This window comes from Camelus bactrianus, chromosome 9 (assembly GCF_048773025.1).
Source record: "Camelus bactrianus isolate YW-2024 breed Bactrian camel chromosome 9, ASM4877302v1, whole genome shotgun sequence".
NCBI classification, from domain to species: domain Eukaryota; kingdom Metazoa; phylum Chordata; class Mammalia; order Artiodactyla; family Camelidae; genus Camelus; species Camelus bactrianus.
Genome location: NC_133547.1, coordinates 42,992,065 through 43,011,782, shown reverse-complemented (window position 1 = coordinate 43,011,782; position 19,718 = coordinate 42,992,065). Strand labels below are relative to the sequence as shown.

The window sequence follows — 19,718 nt, the reverse complement described above, 5'->3', positions numbered from 1 at the left end:
CTCCAAAGCATAAAGGACTTTTAAAGAATTAAATAAAGCACTGATCTCTTCAATTAACATTCAATAAGCAACACTGTCTATGGTTCAGTGGTTCTTCACCCCTGCTGCACATCAGCATTACCAGGGAAGATTCTAAAACACTGATGCCGGGGTCTTATCCAGACCAATCAAATCAGAATCACCGGAGTGTGAGACCCGAGCATTAGTATTCTGCAAAAGTTCTCCAAGTGACAGTCTAATGTGCAGCCAGCGCTGAGACCCATTGCACTAGTCCAGAAATCTAATACCCTAAAGCCTGATGGCCAGAGGATGCTCTGTAAAGATTCTTTCAATTCTCCTTTTCTCACCTTACAATAAACCTGTCAACAAAGATTTGATATCTACCATATGCCAGGCACTGCACTAAGTAGTATGGAACAAAAAACAGACATTTTTGGTGTTTACAGACCCCTCATGGAGTTTACAGATCACCTTAAACTAAAGCCTCACTGACACTGAAATGCCACTAAATTATATTTACTCCCAAGATGAAATTCCTATAAAATAAATTCTATTTGCACCACAGGAGAGTGAGATAGAAGGGGTAGAGGAAGGGGTGGATGCTTTTATTTCTATTTAACTCATTTCTGTTTTGCTTGGTTTCTGCAATTCAATTCAATTCTGACAGTAACTGGAGTTAGCGCAGACCCCACAAGTTAAGGGCTCAATTCCACAAGACTGCCCCCAACTTCAGACACCAGTCACAAACAGTAGGTCCCCATGTTACCCACATCTTCCGTCCGACTAGGCTCCCACAACCCCCTTCTTGGATTCAGTCACCTGCTAGAACAGCTCACAGAACTCAAGGAAACACATTTACTGATTTATTAATAAAGGATATGATAAAGGACTCAGATGCACAACCAGATGAAGAGATACACAGGGCAAGATCTGGAAGGGTCCGGCTCAGGAGCCTTTCTCTCCATGGAGGTAGGATGCATCAGCCCCCCAGCACACAGGTGTTTTCACCCACCCAGAAGCTCTCTGAACTCCATACTTACAGGGATTTTGGGGAAGTTTCATCACATGGGTGTGATCAATTATTATCTCACTCTCTAGCTCCTCTCCTCTTCCAGGAGGATTGGGGGGCTCCTGAAAGTTCCAAGCTTCTAATCATGGCTTGGCCTTTCATCCTTAAGCTATCTAGAAGCCCACTAAGAGTCACCTCATTAAGTCCAAAGACACTCCCATCACCCAGGAAATTTCAAAGGATTTAGAAGTTCTGTGTCAGGAATCAGGGTCCAAGACCAAATATCAGAATGAAAAATACTTCTAGTACCCTTATCACTTTGGAAATTACAAGGGTTTCAGGAACTCTGTAAAGGTAATCAGGGGCAGAGACCAATATATATTTTTCCACTATTTCACAGCCTACCCGCTTGGTCTCTGGTCACAGACCCTCTTACACCAAAATGATACACAACTCACAAGGTACTCGCACATTGTAAGAATCCCATTCAGTCACTGGACCGGTCCATCATCATATGGTATGAAAAATGCCTTCCAGGCAAGGCCACTTAGGTTTGCAGGCATCTAGCCAATCTTGTCAGGTTCCAAAAGCAGGCATGGTCGAGGCAAACATACAGTTTCACCCTTTCAGTCATCGGGCATAAATGAACTAAGAGATTATATCATCTACTACTCTGAGTCCCTTTTGAGGTGTTAATATTGGATTTCCCTCATTATACAACCCATTTATTAATTTCTTTACCCTTAGCTATTATTATTGCTCCTTCTCGCCATGTATACCCAAACTCTTTCAACTTTGGAAAGTACATCAGGTTCAGCCACTGTGCTGGTCTAGATGGCAAACAACAATACTAGTCTAGTAAGTACCTCCCCTTCAGTCTACCCATTCACTTAAGGTTAAGGTTACAAGGCTACAGAACTACTGAGCTATTTTTACCACCAAGCAATACAGCAGAATTCATTGTTAATCTCAATTTTGCCAGACCGGGTGAAGGCACAATCCATCCTATCAGGCACTTAGGAATTCTGACCCAAAATTTAAAATTATAGTTGGCTTCTTGTTTAGAAATCATCCCTGTTCCCAGCACTTGTGTTTGCAGCCAGTCCAAAAACCCACTGCATTACGCGGGGGGGGGGGGGGGGGGGAGGTTTGCCATGACAATGGGAGAAAAGAAAAAAGTATAGTCATTACACCAGAATACTTCTCCCTTGGTAAGAATTGTATATTCATTCCATGTCCCCTCTTCCCCAGATCCACCAGAAAGAGGGCTCTATATGGTACGGCCACTCATTTAGCCCCATCTCATGTTGTGTGTGAGCACACTCTCATGAAGGTATATAAGCCAGCCTTCGTGTCTTTATCTCTCCCCATTTTAGATAAGCAATGTTTTAATTGCCCATTCCAACTCTGCATGAAACTAGTACTCTGAGGAGGATCTGTCTCTGCCCATTGTTGGACATTATGGGCTATAAAGTATATTCCTTGGTCCAAAGAGATGATGGTCAGCCATCCAAACTGGTACAATTATCTTCTGTTCTGGTTCTTTTAAAATATTCTTCAGCATCTGCATCTACCACCAGATGAGCAAAGCTTGGTGCAGAGCCAGTATCCAATCCTATCAGGATATCATTTGTAGCCCCCCAGGTCTACCAGCATCAGTCTCACTAGCCAGCTATGTTCAGGAACTTCCCACTAGGGGAAACCTGTCAATGCCATCTCTTTGTCTCTTTTGCTTGCAGACAGAACATTATTTGGTCAATGCTTACTGACACTTTGTGCCTCAGAGGGTACAAGACAAATATGTCTAGACTCAGCCCACCTCTGCATTGCTGCAGTGCCTCCATATCCACTCATTTCATGGACCCAAGTGACCACCTCAAGTGAGCACACAGGAACACCTGACTGCTCATTCTAATCACCTTCCAAACCTAGAAAGCACTTCTTCTGATGGGCATCAACATGTCTTAGTTTAACGCACACCTCAAATTCCTACAGTAATTTCCAAAGGCCTGTGCCCCATATCCCTTTAATAAGCCAGGTTTCCATTGCTCTTTTGCCTGACCATATGGTCTGGCCATAGGCCATGGCCCAGGAGTCAGTAAAAATTCAAGCATAGGGATTTTTACCTATGTGGAAGTAATTCTTCCATTACTCTTAGAAAACAGCATGCAATTCAACCCACTGAGCTAATATGCCTTTACTTTCTTCTCAATCAATGGTGGCCTTCAAACAAGATATTGTCTGTTCACCTTGGAACTGCCATCCATAAACCAAGCAGCTCTTTGTTGGTCAGTTATGAGCTGCTTATAGGACAGTGCCAAGTGACCGTAGAATCCAGCAGCTTCTCACAGTTTCAGAGTCAGTTCTGGGGGAAAAGAGCCTCCCTGCTCTTTAGTGTCTCCTCCTCAATTTCCTAGGCAGTATGATCCTGCATAAGCCATTTCCACTTTATTATGAAACTCTTTGGGGCACTGCCCTTCCCACTGGAGTGTTCATCAGACATTAGGCAAGACATCATGACTATTTCAGGTTTCGAGATTGCTTTATGACTTTTACTCATAGTGGCAGTTTGAATTAATGCCCAATAGCATGCCAATAACTACTTTTCAACTGGAAATTCTCTAGTCCAAAGTCTGAGTAGTTGTTGCTGGGAGGCACTCAGAGGCTTCTGCCTTAAGCTCCAGTCTACCGTACACATAGGGCCATCACAGAGGATTTGTCCATACCAGCACTCCAGCTTCTATTCTATGCTCGCTATGTGGGCTTGGGCAATCTACTGGTTCCTATTTAGCATGTCCAACTAATAATATTGTGCTTGACGGGTAGATTTATACGCCTGTTTCAGGATCCTAGGTGGAGGAAACATTCTCCAACCAGATACTATGTCCATCTACATAATACAATCAGGTAACAGTCTGATCAAACATACCATTTCCCTACAGACTTTTACCTTACATTCTTACTATAGCCCCCATTAAAACTTACATTAAGAAATTCTGGGAGGGGAAGCAGTCCCCAGCCAGACATAACATTCATTCCCATTCAACATCCAGGTAAAGGAGATACAACATCTTTATATAAATCCTGTTTAAACATTTCAACTTCCATTATCCTATCAACCGTTATGTTGTCATGTTCTCAACTGTGTCAGGTTTCACCAGTGGGTTTTGGTGCCACACAGTGCAAGGGGCTCTCCTATCAAGGAATCCTCGTAACTTCTCTACCTTCTAACTGGTTATCTTACTCACTTTATGCAAAAGGCTTTGGGTCCTCCCCATGGGTTGAGGCAAGGGACCATGGCCCTTTTGTCAATTTTTATGTCATTTAATCTGCCTAACCAATGCTCCAAGCAATTGCTGGTCAAGTTTCTCATCGCAGTCTCTGCCTTGGATGTTTAGATTTCTTCAAACAAGGGTAAACAAAGCAGACTTGTTTGGGGCCCTTTAATGTTGGGAGATCAGGAGGTCCCTTTGGCTTGCCCAACCTTACACAGTGCAGTGTTAAAACCTTTGTTTTGAGAAAAAAAAATGTGACAATGAATATATATATGTTCATGTATAACTGAAAAATTGTGCTCTACACTGGAATTTGACACAACATTGTAAAATGATTATAAATCAATAAAAAAATGTTTAAAAAAAACCCTTTGTTTTAACCCCATTAATATCTGTTTTATTCATCCCATTTCTTAATAACCATCTAAAGCTTTCCATTCTGCTGGGTCAAATTCTGTGATTCTTCCCTTTTTCCTTTGTTTTACTCCTGAAAATATTTGCTTTGTTCACCTTATTTCATAACAGTTTAAAAATGTCCACCTTGCTAAGACCAGTTCCTTGACTCTCTCCTCTGCCTTTCCTCATTTTCTTGTTAATTAACCTAATGTTGCTATTAGCATCTACGTAAGAGCCGCAGGGGAGGCTGAGACAGTAAATACATGGGCCTCCCCACTGTCCCCTGGTTTTGAGCAGCAAGGTTATATGGGGTGTCAATGTAAAAGAGTTCCCATTGACAGCAGCGTTTACAATGGACAGGGTAACAGGCGTATTCAGTGGATGAATATCCCAATTATCACAAAGATAACCCCACACGGCTTATATATGAAGCATACCATCTGCTTCATCAGTGTTGTTCCACTTGACATTTATTGGAGGTAGGTGGCCCTCTTTCCCAGGATAAACAGACCTTACAGTGGCTTTTGCCCAAACCACTAGGCTGGCTGTTCCCTCAGGAATAACCTGTTTTGTGTGTGGATCATATATGGCCATCAAAGACTGTTTCACAGTGAACTGTGGATCCTCCATCAACCCAAACATGGCTCTTCCCCACTGTAGCATCTAAAACCAGATACTCCTCCTAAATTAATTACTCCCACAATCCATTTTAACAAAGGTTCTTCAGGAAGCTGATGTTATACTGATCCACAAAGTGAAAACAACTCCCTCACACTATACTTCTCGTTTCAACAATTTCTTGGTTTTGCCCCCCTCCCCAACACTGACTACATTCTTGGTGACCAGAGGTCTTAGAGGTACTTTCTGTTGTCTATGCATAATTTTTCCCTTGTTGAGCAGCTTTGAGGCTATTGAGTGAAATCTGAGCCTGGTCTAGCATCAAGGTCTGATCCAGCACTCTTTTAATTTCAATTTTACTTGTTGTAGATAACAATAACCAAGGGATTGAATACTCCACCTTTTTCTTACTAGTTTCCATTTCCTTATGCATCCAGCGAACCAACATGCTGGGAATTGGATCCATCTCTAAATTCCATTGTTAACCTTTACTATTAGTAATTGAGAGCAGCATGGCTGCTCCTCCAGACCACAGATGACCACGTGGTCACCTAGGAGTCAAAGGTTCCACATCCCCTGCCTTTTTATCCTTTCTTCCCAGACCACGTTTCCATGAGCCAGGCTCATTCTAGCAAATCTCACTGCTGCGATTCCAAATGTCTAGGAAAAACTCTGTGTGTTAAAAGGAAGAAAAAAAAATCAATGACACTTGTTAAAACCCAGTAAAAGATTTTATTCGAGGTGGTACAGTTATCTCTATGAGTATAGGGACTACTACCATGAAACTCTGCAGTGGGGGAAATAGACTGGGTTCAACTCCAAACACTGCATGGGAAAGTGGGAATTTATAGCCAAGGAGCTAGGTGATCAACTAAGGAGAGTGGATGGAAAACTACTAAGAGCAAACAACAAGAGTAAGGGGGGTTCTGGTTAAACAGACCTAACTAGATTCTTGCTGAAGACAAGCTATGGTGATCAGACATCAGATGGAAGGTGAGAACCTGGATCAGATATAGTGTGATCAGATATGAAGGGTAAGGGTTTCTTGCTAAACTGATTTAGCAGGATTCTTGCTTAAACTGTACCTTACAAAGTATACAGATGAGCCTGGAAGAAGGTGGTTCAGGAGACTGATTAAAATTTGATCAAAGAATCTTTGTCAGTCCCCTTTCTTGTTCAAGGAAAGAAGAGACATTCTTCTTTCCTCTGAACAATGTAAGTCTATTTTCTTATTCAGTAGCCTTTTGCTCATTAAGGACCAGGTGAACCTTCCGTTGGGACTTGGTATTAGAGGATATTTGCTCAACGGTGCCAGCAGTCAGGCATTTAATGAATGGAGTTTCTATGAAAATAAAAATCAAAAGTAACAGAGATCCAGTTTCTCAGTTCAGAGAACAGCTAGTTGGTATTCTCAGATTTGAGCTTGAAGCATCTTTAGATGGTAGAGTGAGGATGGCAATGGCCATCTGAAGTTTATATCAAGTCATCCAGCTTCAGCTCATAGGATTTCGGGAAAAGGATAGTTTTAGTTCTCAGTGATGGGAGAAAAACTGGAAACAGTTTGGAGAGTTATAGCCAGATACTGGAGGAAACTAGTGAGAATTTGGTAAGGACTGGCAAAATGTACAAGACGGAATCCACAAGGGTGCACCATAGTTTTGCATTGAAACAAACAAAAATTTCTCTCCAATCAACTTTTTAATTCTTGTTTACAAAATAATTCTGGTTTCATTAGATTTGGCCTAATTATTTATGTAAGTGCAGGAAGAATAGTGACTGACAATATAGGCTCTTTTTGAATTGGTTTTGCTGGAACTTTTCATAAGGAATCTCAGATTAGGCTTTTTAAAAACCTCTCAAGGCCAGGAAGTCAATCTAGGAACTAGCCACCAGACTCATCTCCCATTCCTACAGGTTCAGGTGAACTCCTCTCTTCTTGAGGTCCCCAAGATATCCTAAGGTTCCTGAGCATGCTGGGAAGGGACTTTCCTTGCTCACCTATAAAGCTGAGAACCCGGTAAACCAGATGTGAGGCCAGTTTTTCTAAGAGCACTGGCTCCATGAAGTCAGCCTTAATCTCTTAAACCATGCATGGTTCATTCTCAAATATAACATTTCAGTCAAAGTCGTGGTAAGATAACTAATGTTTTCAACTTATCCTGTTACAAGAGCAGATTCTTACTGAATTTACTCAAATTATACTGTTATGAAAATAAGAAAACTGGCTAAAAGTTTCTGAATTCTGGAGGGATCAGGTAGGGAGAAAAAGTAATTGTTTCATCTTTGTTCATAAAGGTATAAACTATCAGACTGTTGTAAGCTAGATAACTTAAGATAAAAGAAAAAGGTTCTTTAAATCTGATGAACAAAACATTAAAGAACCAGCAATATTTTAAACAAAGAGCCATAAAAAAATTATAACCATCCTCATCAGTTCATTCAGTCCGATGTTAACAATTCTTGTTCTGCTTGATCTTAGATTAAGTCTTATGAATCCATCAGCTTCTTCATTACTTCCGGAAATTCTTATTCAGTCCAGTGGCATGGTCTTACTGATGCCATCATGGAGCATTCTTGCCTGTGGCTGACTGTATATGCTTTCAGAGAAGAATGAGAGTAAAACAACGACTTGTCTATGAATGAAGGAGGACTTAAAATGGCCATGATTAAAGTTCCGATGAGAGTTCATTTGATAAGGAAAACTAGTTATTTCTGTGGCATACAATATTTTAACATAATAATCAGACAACAAGACTATTTCAAATCTCTATGAACTTCATACCTTTCTGTAATACCTATATTAGTAACATAAATCCATACAAAAACAACCTAGGAAGGTCTGTTCTCATTCTTTATTCGACAGTGCTTCTCATGTAATTTAAAATACCAACTAAACCTAATTAGTCTAACATCTCCTTTTACAAGGTGAGAGACAAATCCTTTGAAGTTTTCCAGGGGACTTCCAGAAAATCTCAAAGTTAGTTTGAAATCAAAAAGACTCCATTTAGAATTTGATTTGGGCAAGTTGTCAAAAAAGTCAAAAGGTTTAAACATTTGACTAAATAAGATCACAGGTCACTGTGAAACAATACTTAGTTATCTATTTAAACAAAGTGATAATTAAAAGATTTCAAAGACAAATACAGAAAGTCACATAGCTATTAAAAAAAAAAACAAAAAACTTAGCTCTTCTAATACTGAGAAGACTCAATTTTTAAAAGTAATCAAAGACCTGATAAAGACAACATGAAGCACAGGAAATTATTTTGATAAGATACAAGATCTTTGTTTCTGAGGCAGATTACTTAAAAGGTAAAGGAAAATCTTTTTCCAATTTCTTAGTAAGAGCAAACCAATAATCCAGTAAACCTTTGGGATTCTGGTTTTACATGAGTATACTTTTGACATTAAAGTTCACTTTTTTTAAACCTACAAATAAATCCCTTCAATCTTAGCAACTTGACCACACACAAAATTCCTGTTCTGCAAACCTTCTACAACCATTTTTTCTTATTTCCATTCAGTTTTTGTCCTATATTTTTCCTCTTTCTCATTCTGGAACAATTAGTCTACCTTAAAATAAAATTACTTCTTTCTCCCTCAACAAAACACATCCTTAATACCCTGCATACTTTGCAAAGTTTTTTTCTCTTCATTCTCACAGTTTCTAGTAGTTTCATTTATATATATTGATTATAATTTTTAAACATTAGTAACCTTTTTGTTTTTAACAGAGAAAACTAGGAAGTAGGCGATTGTGGGCTGTCATATATTAGTTTTCTGTAGTAAGTAGAAAATTTATGAATATACAATTTCATAATTTCTAGAGGCATATAATTCCTCAGTGCAACTGTTCAGTATAGCAAAAAAATGTTTATAACAGATCCAAATATCTTTAGCTTCTTTATACATGTAAAAACAAATGCCAAAAATATATAAACTTAGGTTCAGTACTGAATGTTTCAGTAGTTCATCTTACTTACAAATGACCTTGATTTTTATTTTAGGCAGACACAACAAGAAACAAAGCTAGCCATCATCTCAAGTTATTTCCCTATTAACTATTTCTGTAACACACGTTAGGCAAACATCACAAAAGCAAAAACCTAAAAAGGTTACATACATGGTCTTTCCCCCTCTTTTCCTCTATTTTACTGCCATGCTTGACATACATCAAGCAATTCATTTTTATTAGACATTTTATCCTTAGTTTTGGTTTAATGTCTGCATTATATTTAATGCTAACAACTCTGAAGACACGACTGTTTTTATTTTACCAACAATTTTCAAATTAGCTTTATTACAAAAAATTATCCTAGATCATGTGAACATAAAACATTGTGTTAGTTTCTCTATTTCTGAGAGTTTCAGGAATACTTAATTTATGTAATTGCTCTTTCTCTCTAAGTCAATTTAAACAGAACTCTTTTAAAGGATGTAGTAAATTAATTTGGTGGTAACACCCAAAAGTAGAAAAATGTCATATATCCATAACATATATACAGATGTACATAAACATACAGAGACACACAAATAGAGAGCTTACAGTTTTCATTCAAACAATTTAGCCAGGAGTTAGTAAAACAAAGGAATACAAATTCACTGGTTTATGTAAAATAATTAGCTCTTGTCTTTTCTCTACTTTGTATTTTTATGTAAATTGTGTTTATGGCAAATGGGACAAGTTAAGATTACCTGTTTACCAATTTTGTAGAGACAACCTTCCCTTGCTCTGATATGTAATCTTATGGAGGATATGGACCAAACTTTAGGCATTGACTAAGGAGACATCTATAGGCTGTCTGACTCTCCAGAGCCCACCCAACTGGCCAAAACATCCAGCCTATTTCCAATTAGCCTTTTTCCCTTTCAGCCTCAAGTAGTTGTTTCTGGGCATCCCTAAGTCCTTTAACAGTCCCCAGTAGAGGCCAAGGAGCCCAAAGTTCAAGTGACTATAAAGACTAGGATGGAAAAAGGACTGGCAGGGGTGGACATAGGGAGGAAGGCATTTCAAAGGAGATATTATCATAGAATTCAGGGGAACTGGTGGTTAAGTGGGGAAAGGAAGAGCAGAAGCAGTGGGGAGAGGTCTCAGAGGAGTCAGTCTGGAGAGATCTCAAGTTTCCCAAAGAAGCCAATGAAGTTCTACATTATTCTCAACAAAAGCACAGCAACAACAATGAAGACAGACAGAGATGGTGGAGAATACAGTCAGCAGGGGTTCCAGAAGAGGGTCTGAGTCATCTGATAAGTTCCCATGGGAGAAGCTGGACCCAAGAGAGAGAACACAAAGGCCTCACAGAAAGCCAGGAAGAAAGACTTCCCAGATGAGGAGTCCGGGAATAGTCCAAAAAAAAAGAGCCAAGAAGAGCCTTCCAGCCCAAAGAGTCAGGGAATAATCTCTACTCAGGAAAAAAAGCCATGAAGGAGAGATTTCCAGCCCAGTAAGTACCTTTCAAACCAAGAAGCCTAGGGTTAACTCAGCTTCTAACAAACAGCTACTTGCCTGGGACTCTAACTGAGCTTTCCTGAAAATAGAGGAACCTGGGATGTTAACCCACCCTGTGTTTTTTATCTGGGACTCTAATCCTTCTTCTGGAGTATTCAGTTGATCTTTGACACAGGGGTGAAGGGCACCAACCCTCTGCATAGTTAAAAATTCACATAAAACTTGTAACTGGCCTTCTGTATATGTGGTTCCTCTATATCCAAAGTCCTGCATCCACAGATTCAACCAACTATGGATCATGTAGTATGTAGTATTCATTACTGAAAAAAGCTGCCTATAAGTGGGCCTGCACAGTTCAAACCCATGCTGTTCAAGGTCAACCATACTCAAGACTCTCAAGAATCAAAATCTGTCCTTACCAGCTTCCACGGACGTTTGTCCGGAGCAATGGTTCAGGAGTCGGACTCACCAATGGATCCCCGATCAATCAGTCAGGAGTGAAGATAAAGGCTTCAAAGGTACGCACTTAGGGTCCTGGGTGAGAGGTCCGGGGGTCCAATGATGAATCTGATCCTATCCCGAGCTGTGGCACCATAACTGTTAAAAGGAAAAAAGTACTCAATGACACTTGTTAAAGCATGGTAAGGAAGACTTTGGGGGTGGGGGACCTCCTCAATAGGTATAGGAACCACTGCAATGAAATTCTGAAGTGGGGAAAAGAGACTGGGTTCAACTCCAAATACTGCATGAATAAAAGAAAGTTTATAGCTAAGGAGCAGTGTGGGGCCAGTGAACAGAAAATTACTAAGAGGAAACATCAGGGGTATGGGGAGGAGGGTTGACTCAACAGACCCAACAGGATTCTCGCTGAAGACAGGCCCAGGCAGTCAAGTATCACCAGGGGGAAGGTGTAGAAGGAGAAATCTGATCAGATATTGAGGATGGGGGATTTCTACTGAACTAACTTAGCAGGGTTATGGTTAAAACTGCATTTTACTAGGATATGCACAGATTGTCCAGGAGAAGGTTCAGGAACCTGACTAAAGACTGGTCAAGCAAAAAACGTTTGTCACTGGTTTCTCCGTTTACTCACATACATAATATACTTCTGACACCAGATATGTGCTTTTTTCCCCCCACACCAACCAATTCTCCAACACCAGCTGGATGTCTTCCAGTTCAATTCAATTCTGGCACTAACTGGAGTTAGTGCAGACCTCTCTGGTTAAGGGCTCGGTCACAGAAGACTGCCTCCCACTTCAGACACCAGTCACAAGTAGTAGGTCCCCTTGTTACCCACAACTTCTGTCTGACTTGGCTACAAACTGGAAGTTCACACAACCCCCTCCTTGGATTCAATCACCTGCTAGAACAGCTCACAGAACTCAGGAAACACTTACTTATGTTTACCGGTTTAATATATAACAAAAGATATGATAAAGGACACAGATGAACAGACAGATGAAGAGACACACAGGACGAGATTCAGAAGGGTCCAGCACAGAAGCTTTTGTCCCCGTGGAGTTGGGATGCACCACCTTCCCAGCATACCTCCCAGTAGCTGTGTTCACCAACCCAGCTCTCCAAACACCACACTTTGGGAATTTTGGGGGGAAGCTTCATCACATAGGCATGATCAATTATTACCTCAATCTCTAGCTCCTGTTCTATTTCAGGAGTGGGGGGGGGGGTGGGACCGAAAGTTCCAAACTTCTAATCATGGCTTGTTCTTTCTAGTGATGCTCCATCCTAAAGCTATCTAGGAGCCCACCAAGAGTCACCTCATTAGGTCAAAAGACACTCCTATCACCTAGGAAATTATAAGAGATATAGAAGCTCTGTACCAGGAATCAGGGTCAAAGACCAAATGTAAAACAAAAGATACTCCTAGTTCTCTTATCACTGTGGAAATTACATGGGTTTCAGGGGCTCTGTGCCAGTAACTGGTAGCAGATACATATTTTAAAAACCAAGATTAATAAATGTTGTCTACCACCTTTTTTATAATTGCCACAAGTTTGAGCATTTGAGTTTGAATCACTAATATGTTCAAAGCATTCCATGTATTTTAAAAATTCAAAATTACATCAAGAAACCCATGTGTACCTGGTGGTTTTACAGGTAAAGGCAACCAATGAAAAAAAAATATTACACTTCTCAATTTAAAACAGCACAATCCCATCTTTTAATATTCTACGAGTTCTTCTGATAATATAAGACTTCCATCCGATTATATTTCTACAAGAGAATTGCTCTCCAAGGCATTTCACTTCAAATGAAAATGTCAATTTCATTATAGGACATTTAAAATTTTTGAATGTCATTTGCCTTTAGGCAATCTGTCTTGATTAAACAGGAAGCAAACAAAGACACAAAATAAATGTATCTTACATAAAACTACTTCTAATTATTATTTATCCACCAATGAAGGATCTTTTAAAAAGTAGGCCACATTTATTTCAATTACAGGTAAATGAAGTTGTGTTGTTTTTAAACTTGTACCAGATTTATTCTGTCATAATCAGGTAGCTGTTCCAAGAATTTCTTAGAAAAATGCACTTGCTGCATTACAAAGATGCTGTGTCGGGAGAGTATAGCTTGAGTGGTAGAATACATGCCTAGCTAGCATTCATGAGGTCCTGGGTTCAATCCCTAGTACCTCCATGAAAAAAACAAATAAATAAGTAAACCTAATTAACTGCCCCACAGCAAAAATAAAAACGGGGACAATGATGCTGTGTCTGTAATTCAGACTATGCTGCACATTGATATGAATTTTCAAATTTTATTTGCTTCAACAGAACCAGAATTACTACAGATGTCACTATCATAAAATAACAGAAAACACATTATGGGGGAGGGTACAGCTCAAGTGGTAGAGCAAAAGCTTAGCATGCATCAGGTTCTGGGTTCAACCCTCAGTACCTTCTCTAAGAATAAATAAACAAACCTAATTACCTCCCCTTCACACCAAAAAAACCCAAACAAATAAACAAACAAAAAAACCCCCACATTATTATACTGCAGATCTACACTACTACCACAGTTGGTTATTTAAGTTACCTTACTACAATTTTTCTCAAGGAATTTATGAAGGAGCTTTCTTTCCTAACATAACCTATTTGCAAATGTATAAATGCTTTAACCTCTGCAGAGAGAGACATTCTATCTGTATTCCATTTCCAATGAAAATCCAAGCTGCCTCTCATATTTTAATCACTCCTCAAGCTATTCTTTCTTTTGTGACAACTTTTTTAGCGACGGCTCTATTGAAAGTCTGTCCATTAATAAATGCACCGCTCAGTTAGCGGCAAAGAAATAACTGTATGTTTGTTAGTGGTTAAGAAGCCCCATAATTGGGGCATTTAATACCTACTATTGCTCCTAATGCCACCAGGCTGACTCAGACTAATGAGCTCTCCAGGTGCCACTAACATAGGCCTGTCAAGATAAGCCTGCAACTGTAGAGTCTCCAGAAGAATTCGTCCAACCATAACTTGCTTCTCATACATAAACAGCGGGGCTGATTTTTCAGGTTCTTTGCCACAAAGAAATGCACTGAAAACAAAGCATCACTTAATTTTGGAAAAAACTCGCCTTCCCTTTACAGTGAACCCTAAATTAGATCAAGTAACAGTGTTTGTAAAGCTATTTATTCAAGGTACTACTGGATCTCCTAACACATTGTTTTAATCCTGTTAAGTATCAAAAGTACAACACAAAATTAGCCAAAACTCGAACTAGGGTCAAAAGAGTTCGTAAGTCTTTACAATCGTGGTTATAAAATCACGTGCCTGGGAACCATTCAAGCTGATACACTGGATGATGCAGCCCAGATGGCGAGGAGCCTCAACCATCCAGAGCCAATGCCGGTGCCCAGGACCGGTAAGCCCTTAACAATATCCGCGCCCTAACTCCTGCCAGCCTTGGAATCACAGACTACCTGGCCTCAAGAATCTTAACCCTGGTCTTCATACAAGTGTCCAGACCCTTAACACCAGGTCTTCCGGCTCCCACCACCCCCTTAAAAGTTCGCAACATCGCAGTGGCATTTCCCTTCGGAACTTAGGCTCCCGACCACGCCCTCCGACCAGGCCGGACCCCTTCCAGGCCCCCTTGGAGGGGGAACTTCCCCCTTTCCTTTGGTCCCCGCTCCCTGCAGCTCTACTCACAGGCTGGTCGCGTCGGGGGGCAGCGAGCTCAACAGCGCCCTCCAGCCGGGCGCTGGTAGTTTCCTGCGACTGCAATCCAGCAGAGGGATGCGGCAGGAGCAGGGTGCGGGGCAGAGACCTGCCCGGACAGCCGGCAGCAGGAGGAGGATAGCCTGGGCGAGGAAAAGGAGCCGGGAGAGCGGTCCGGACCCACACTCCAGCAGCGGCTCCTCCCGGACGCCTTGGGGCGCCGGCGCCATTTTTCCTCTCCCCCGCCCCCGACCTGGACTAAGCCGAGAAGAGCTGCCAGCTGGAAAAGGCAGCTCGGCGGAGACGTCGGGCGGCTGCGCGACCACCCGGAGCACCGGCTGTCGCCTGTACCCTCTAAAGGCAGGCTAGGGGAGGACACGGCGCAGCAACGGGGGCGGCGGCCGAGGACACAGGGCTGAGGCCCTCCGTACAGCGCTCCTCCGCCCCGCGCTCCTCCGTCCCGCCCCACGACGCAGCGTCTTCACGCACAGGAGCCAACCAATCGGTGCCACAAGACGAGGTCGCGTCGGAGGCGGGCCTACATGAGGGGCGGGGCCGGAGACAGAGAGGACTTTAAGGTGTCCAAGGCTTTGTGGCGCCCCCTGGGTTCTGCCGCCTTTTCTCCGCTGGAGGGCGCAATAGCTCCTCAGGAAGAAGTGGAGGCCGGAGCGCTGGAAATCCTCAGTCCTGATTTGGGATATATACATTACAGCAGGAGGAAAGGATCTTTTAACTTCTCTGGGCCGCAAGAAAGGGGAATGGCAGAAGGGGTGCCTTCCAAGTCGCGAACAGGAAGGGGTGTCTTCCAAGTCGCAAACACGAAGAGGGCGTGGGAACTTCCATCTAGCCCGTGGGCCTCGAGTGCCAAGCTGGGCCTCCTCTGCGCTCTCCTGCTGGTCTTCGACTCCTGCAGTCCTGCAAGTGGGGGGCAACTCCCGCTCTCCTAACGGGAAGCACGTTACCGGTATCAGTTGATGGACTCATAAGCTCCTGAAGGCAAAGTCCCTGTTTATTCATCTGTATACCTCCAGCTTCTATTCTAGCTTGGAGTTCAATAAATGGGACCCCACTTGCAAGGCATGTCTTTAAGAAAATACTCTTCTCTAGTTTGGAGAATGCTGTTCTGTATGTACACTCACTGTCAGGAAATCAAGCGGGACGTGTAATTAAGGAGGGTGTTGAACAGTCAACAAAGTGAATGCTGGGTGTGAGGAATTTTTTTATGTATCCTGAAGCAGAGGCTATGGAAAACCTGAAAAAGTGAAGTCTGGCCACCTTATGTTCACTCAGACATATATTATATTCAAGATTATGGATAAGACTTTCAGAATAATAGTGGTAGTTTAATTACCATAGTGTTTTTATACTTTCCAAAGAGCATTCGCATCTCTTAACACTGATCCCTCAACGACCCTACAATTTACAGAACAGTTGTTGACGAGGAAACAAACCCAGAGAGGTTAAACTACCTTAGCCAGAAACAGGCAAGCTGGCATTACTATGGGTTGTCTGACTCTTGTAAATTAAAAACCTGAGCAGTTTAAAAAGAATAATGCCTAGGTCATAGGGTTGTCCTATAAAGTAACTGAAATCAATTTTTCCATGGCAAGTTTGGAGTTACAATTATGCTTTTAAAAAACATTTTTCCATTTCTTAATACTGAAATATTTCTTGGAATCAAGGACATAACTAATGCTGCAATCCAAACTGAACTTTTAAAGCCAAAACAGCAGAGTGAAACTTACTCTTAGCCTCCTTACCCTGGCTGTTAAGAATACTTAATAACTTCCACCAAGAAACTGGGCACAGGCAGGGGCCCCACAAAGGGGGGGGGGGCATCTTAGTACCTCTCTGTATTATAGTTTCAAAGCTTGTCTATGGGTCCATCAGAAATTCCTGCTCTCTACCCTGTGTCTTCCCCAATAAGTGGTGCAGGTAACACCAGCTGGGAGTCCCCCCAGCTCTTAATTCCTCCTGCACATTATTTTTTACAATTTTGATAGCACTATCTTTGTACTTATATATCTTATATATCTTTGTACCCCCGTAGAGACTAGCATAGTACCTGGCACATAATATCAAACATTCAATAAATGTTTGATAAATGACTAGACAATGAGATTATTTTACACTCTACTTGATAAAGTTCCCTAAAAATTTTTCTTTAAAGCTTTCTTTGTATGAAAAATCTCAATATACATAGCAATAAAGAGAATCATAGCATAAGCCCCCATAAATCCAACTAGATTTAGCAAATACATGTTTTTAATAAAGAGTTTAGTGATCTATTTCTCAATAAAAATGGAATAAAGGGTTTTTATTTTCATTGCCCTAGGATTATCTAATTAATCCTTGGGTGCAAAAGTACCTGGCCAGAATTTTTAGAGTTCAATGTAACCCATAAGCAGAGATAACTCAGCTCCAGATTCCTAAAGAAAACTGCTCACTTTGGATCCACTGTTCCAGACCTCTGTATAAACACCACTCCCTTAAAATTTAGCTTGTCCATCTCCCATTATCTCTCATATATGTGAGAGACAATGAGGTGATACCTCAGTGTGGTTCTGATTTGCATTTCTCTGATGATTAGCAATGTTAAGCATCTTTTCAAGTGCCTGTTGGCCCTCTGTATGTCGTCTTTGGGAAAATTTCTAGTCAGATCTTCAGCCCATTTTTTGATTGGGTTGTTTGGTTTTTTTTGATAATTTGAGCTGTATGAGCTGTTTATATATTTTGGATATTAACCCCTTGTCAGTAACATCATTTGCTAATATTTTCTCCCATTCAGTAGGTTGGCTTTTTGCTTTTTTGATGGGTTTCCTTTGCCGTGCAAAAGCTTTTAAGTTTAATTAGACCCCATTTGTTTATTTTTGCTTTTATTCCTTTTGCCTTTGGAGACAAGTCCCCCCAAAATACAGCAATGATTTATGTCAAAGAGTGTCCTATGTTCAATGTTCTATGTTCTGCCTATGTTTTATTATTTAAGGTCAAACATTTAGGTCTTTAATCCATTTTGAGTTTATTTTTGTATGTGGTAAAAGGAAATGTTCTAATCTCATTCTTGTACATGTAACTGTCCAGTTTTCCCAGCACCACTTAAAAGAGACTGTCTCTTCTCCATTGTGTATCCTTGCCTCCTTTGTCGTAGATTAATTGACCATAAGTGCATGGATTTATTTCTGGCTCTCTGTTCTGTCCGATTGATCTATGTCTGTTACTGTGCCAGTATAAAGATATGGGAATTTCAAAGGAAAAAACAAAACTACCTTTACACTGGATATGATTGTCTGAAGAAAAAAATCAAAAAAATCTTCAAGTAGACTATTGGAACTAGTAGAAAGGTTCAACAAGGTGTGACTACAAGATCAACATACTAAAATCAATGTTATTCGGATAAGTAGCAATAATAAAATATAATTTCTAAAAGACAGCATATGTAATAGCAATAAAAACTAAAAGATTCTTAAGAGAAACTAAAAGATACCTAGATCAAACAAAGAAATGCAAGAGAAAAAGTGTATAGAGAACATTATAAAACATTATTGAAAAGTATTTTTAAAAGGCCTAAGTAAATGGAGAGTTTTGCTGTGCTTTTAGACTGAAAGAATCATTATTACAAAGATGTCAATTCCCCCAGGTTGATTTGTAGATTTAATGCAACCCCAATAAAAGCCCCAAATATACTGGTATTGCAAGGGGAAAATAATTTTTTTTTCTTGGAGAAAAAAAAAAATGTAGAACTTGCTTTACCAGATACCAAGATAGGTTTTAAAAGTTATACTAATTTAAGAGTATAATCACAACATTGTAAAATTATTACTCAATAAAAAAAGTAAAAAAAAGTGTAATATTAATTCAGAAAGATACATGCACCCCAATGTTCATACCAGCACTATTTACAATTGCCAAGATGTGGAAGTAACCTAAGTATCCATTAAAATATGAATGGATAAAGAAGACACACACACACACACACACACACACACACACACACACACACACACACACCCATAATGGAATACTACTCAGTCACTAAAAAAGAATGAAATTTTGCCATTTGCAACAACATGGATGGACTTGAAGGGTACTGGGCTAAGTGAAATAAGTCAGACAGAGAAAGACAAATACTGTATATGTGGAAACTAAAAAATAAAACAAACTAGTGAATATAACAAAAAAGGAAGACTCACAGATATAGAGAACAAACTACTGGTTACCAGTAGGGAGAGGGAAGTGGGGAGGGGCAGGGTAGGTGATTAAGAGGTACACACTACTAGGTACAAAATAAACTAAGCTACAAGGATCTATTATACAATATAGAGAATATAGCCAATATTATATAATAACTATAAATGGAATATAACCTTTAAATACTGTAAGTCACTATGTTGTACATCCAAAATTCATAGAATATTGTACATCAACTATACCTCAACTTAAAAAATAAAGTGTAGTATTGCCACTAGGAAAGTTAAATAGACTTTTGGTACATAACACAGACTTGATTGAGCACTTGATTTATGACGCAGGTGAAACTTCAGATCAGCAGAGAAAGGACAGACTTTTCAATAAGCGGTGCTGGGATCATTGGATAATTACATGGAGAAAAATGAAGTTGGATCTTTTTTCACAACATATACAAAAGTCAATTCAAGACCTAAAAATGAAGGGCAAAATCATGACGCTTTTAGAAGAGAATAGTAAAGACTATCTTTTTCACATCAAAGTACAAAAGGATATCTTAAATGGAAAAAATAGTTAACCATAAATAAAAGAACAATAAATTTGAA

General features: G+C 40.2%; 1 protein-coding gene across 3 annotated transcripts in view; it reads right to left on the bottom strand.

The window, feature by feature from the left end:
* LRIG2 (leucine rich repeats and immunoglobulin like domains 2) overlaps positions 1–15,410 on the bottom strand; it is a 51,153-nt gene extending 35,743 nt beyond the window's left edge. The window contains exons 1-2 of one of the 3 annotated variants that reach the window (XM_045506259.2): positions 14,920–15,060; positions 11,167–11,344 (exon numbers count right to left, since the gene is read on the bottom strand). Coding sequence is in view for 2 of the 3 variants with exons in the window: in XM_045506252.2 (XP_045362208.2) it covers positions 14,920–15,158 (239 nt within the window). In the remaining variant the exon portion in view is untranslated. Of the gene's footprint in view, positions 1–11,166; positions 11,345–14,919 lie in introns of all 3 variants that reach the window. The other 2 variants (XM_045506252.2, XM_010968526.3) reach the window with 2 other exon arrangements.
* Positions 15,411–19,718: the final 4,308 nt, after the last annotated feature.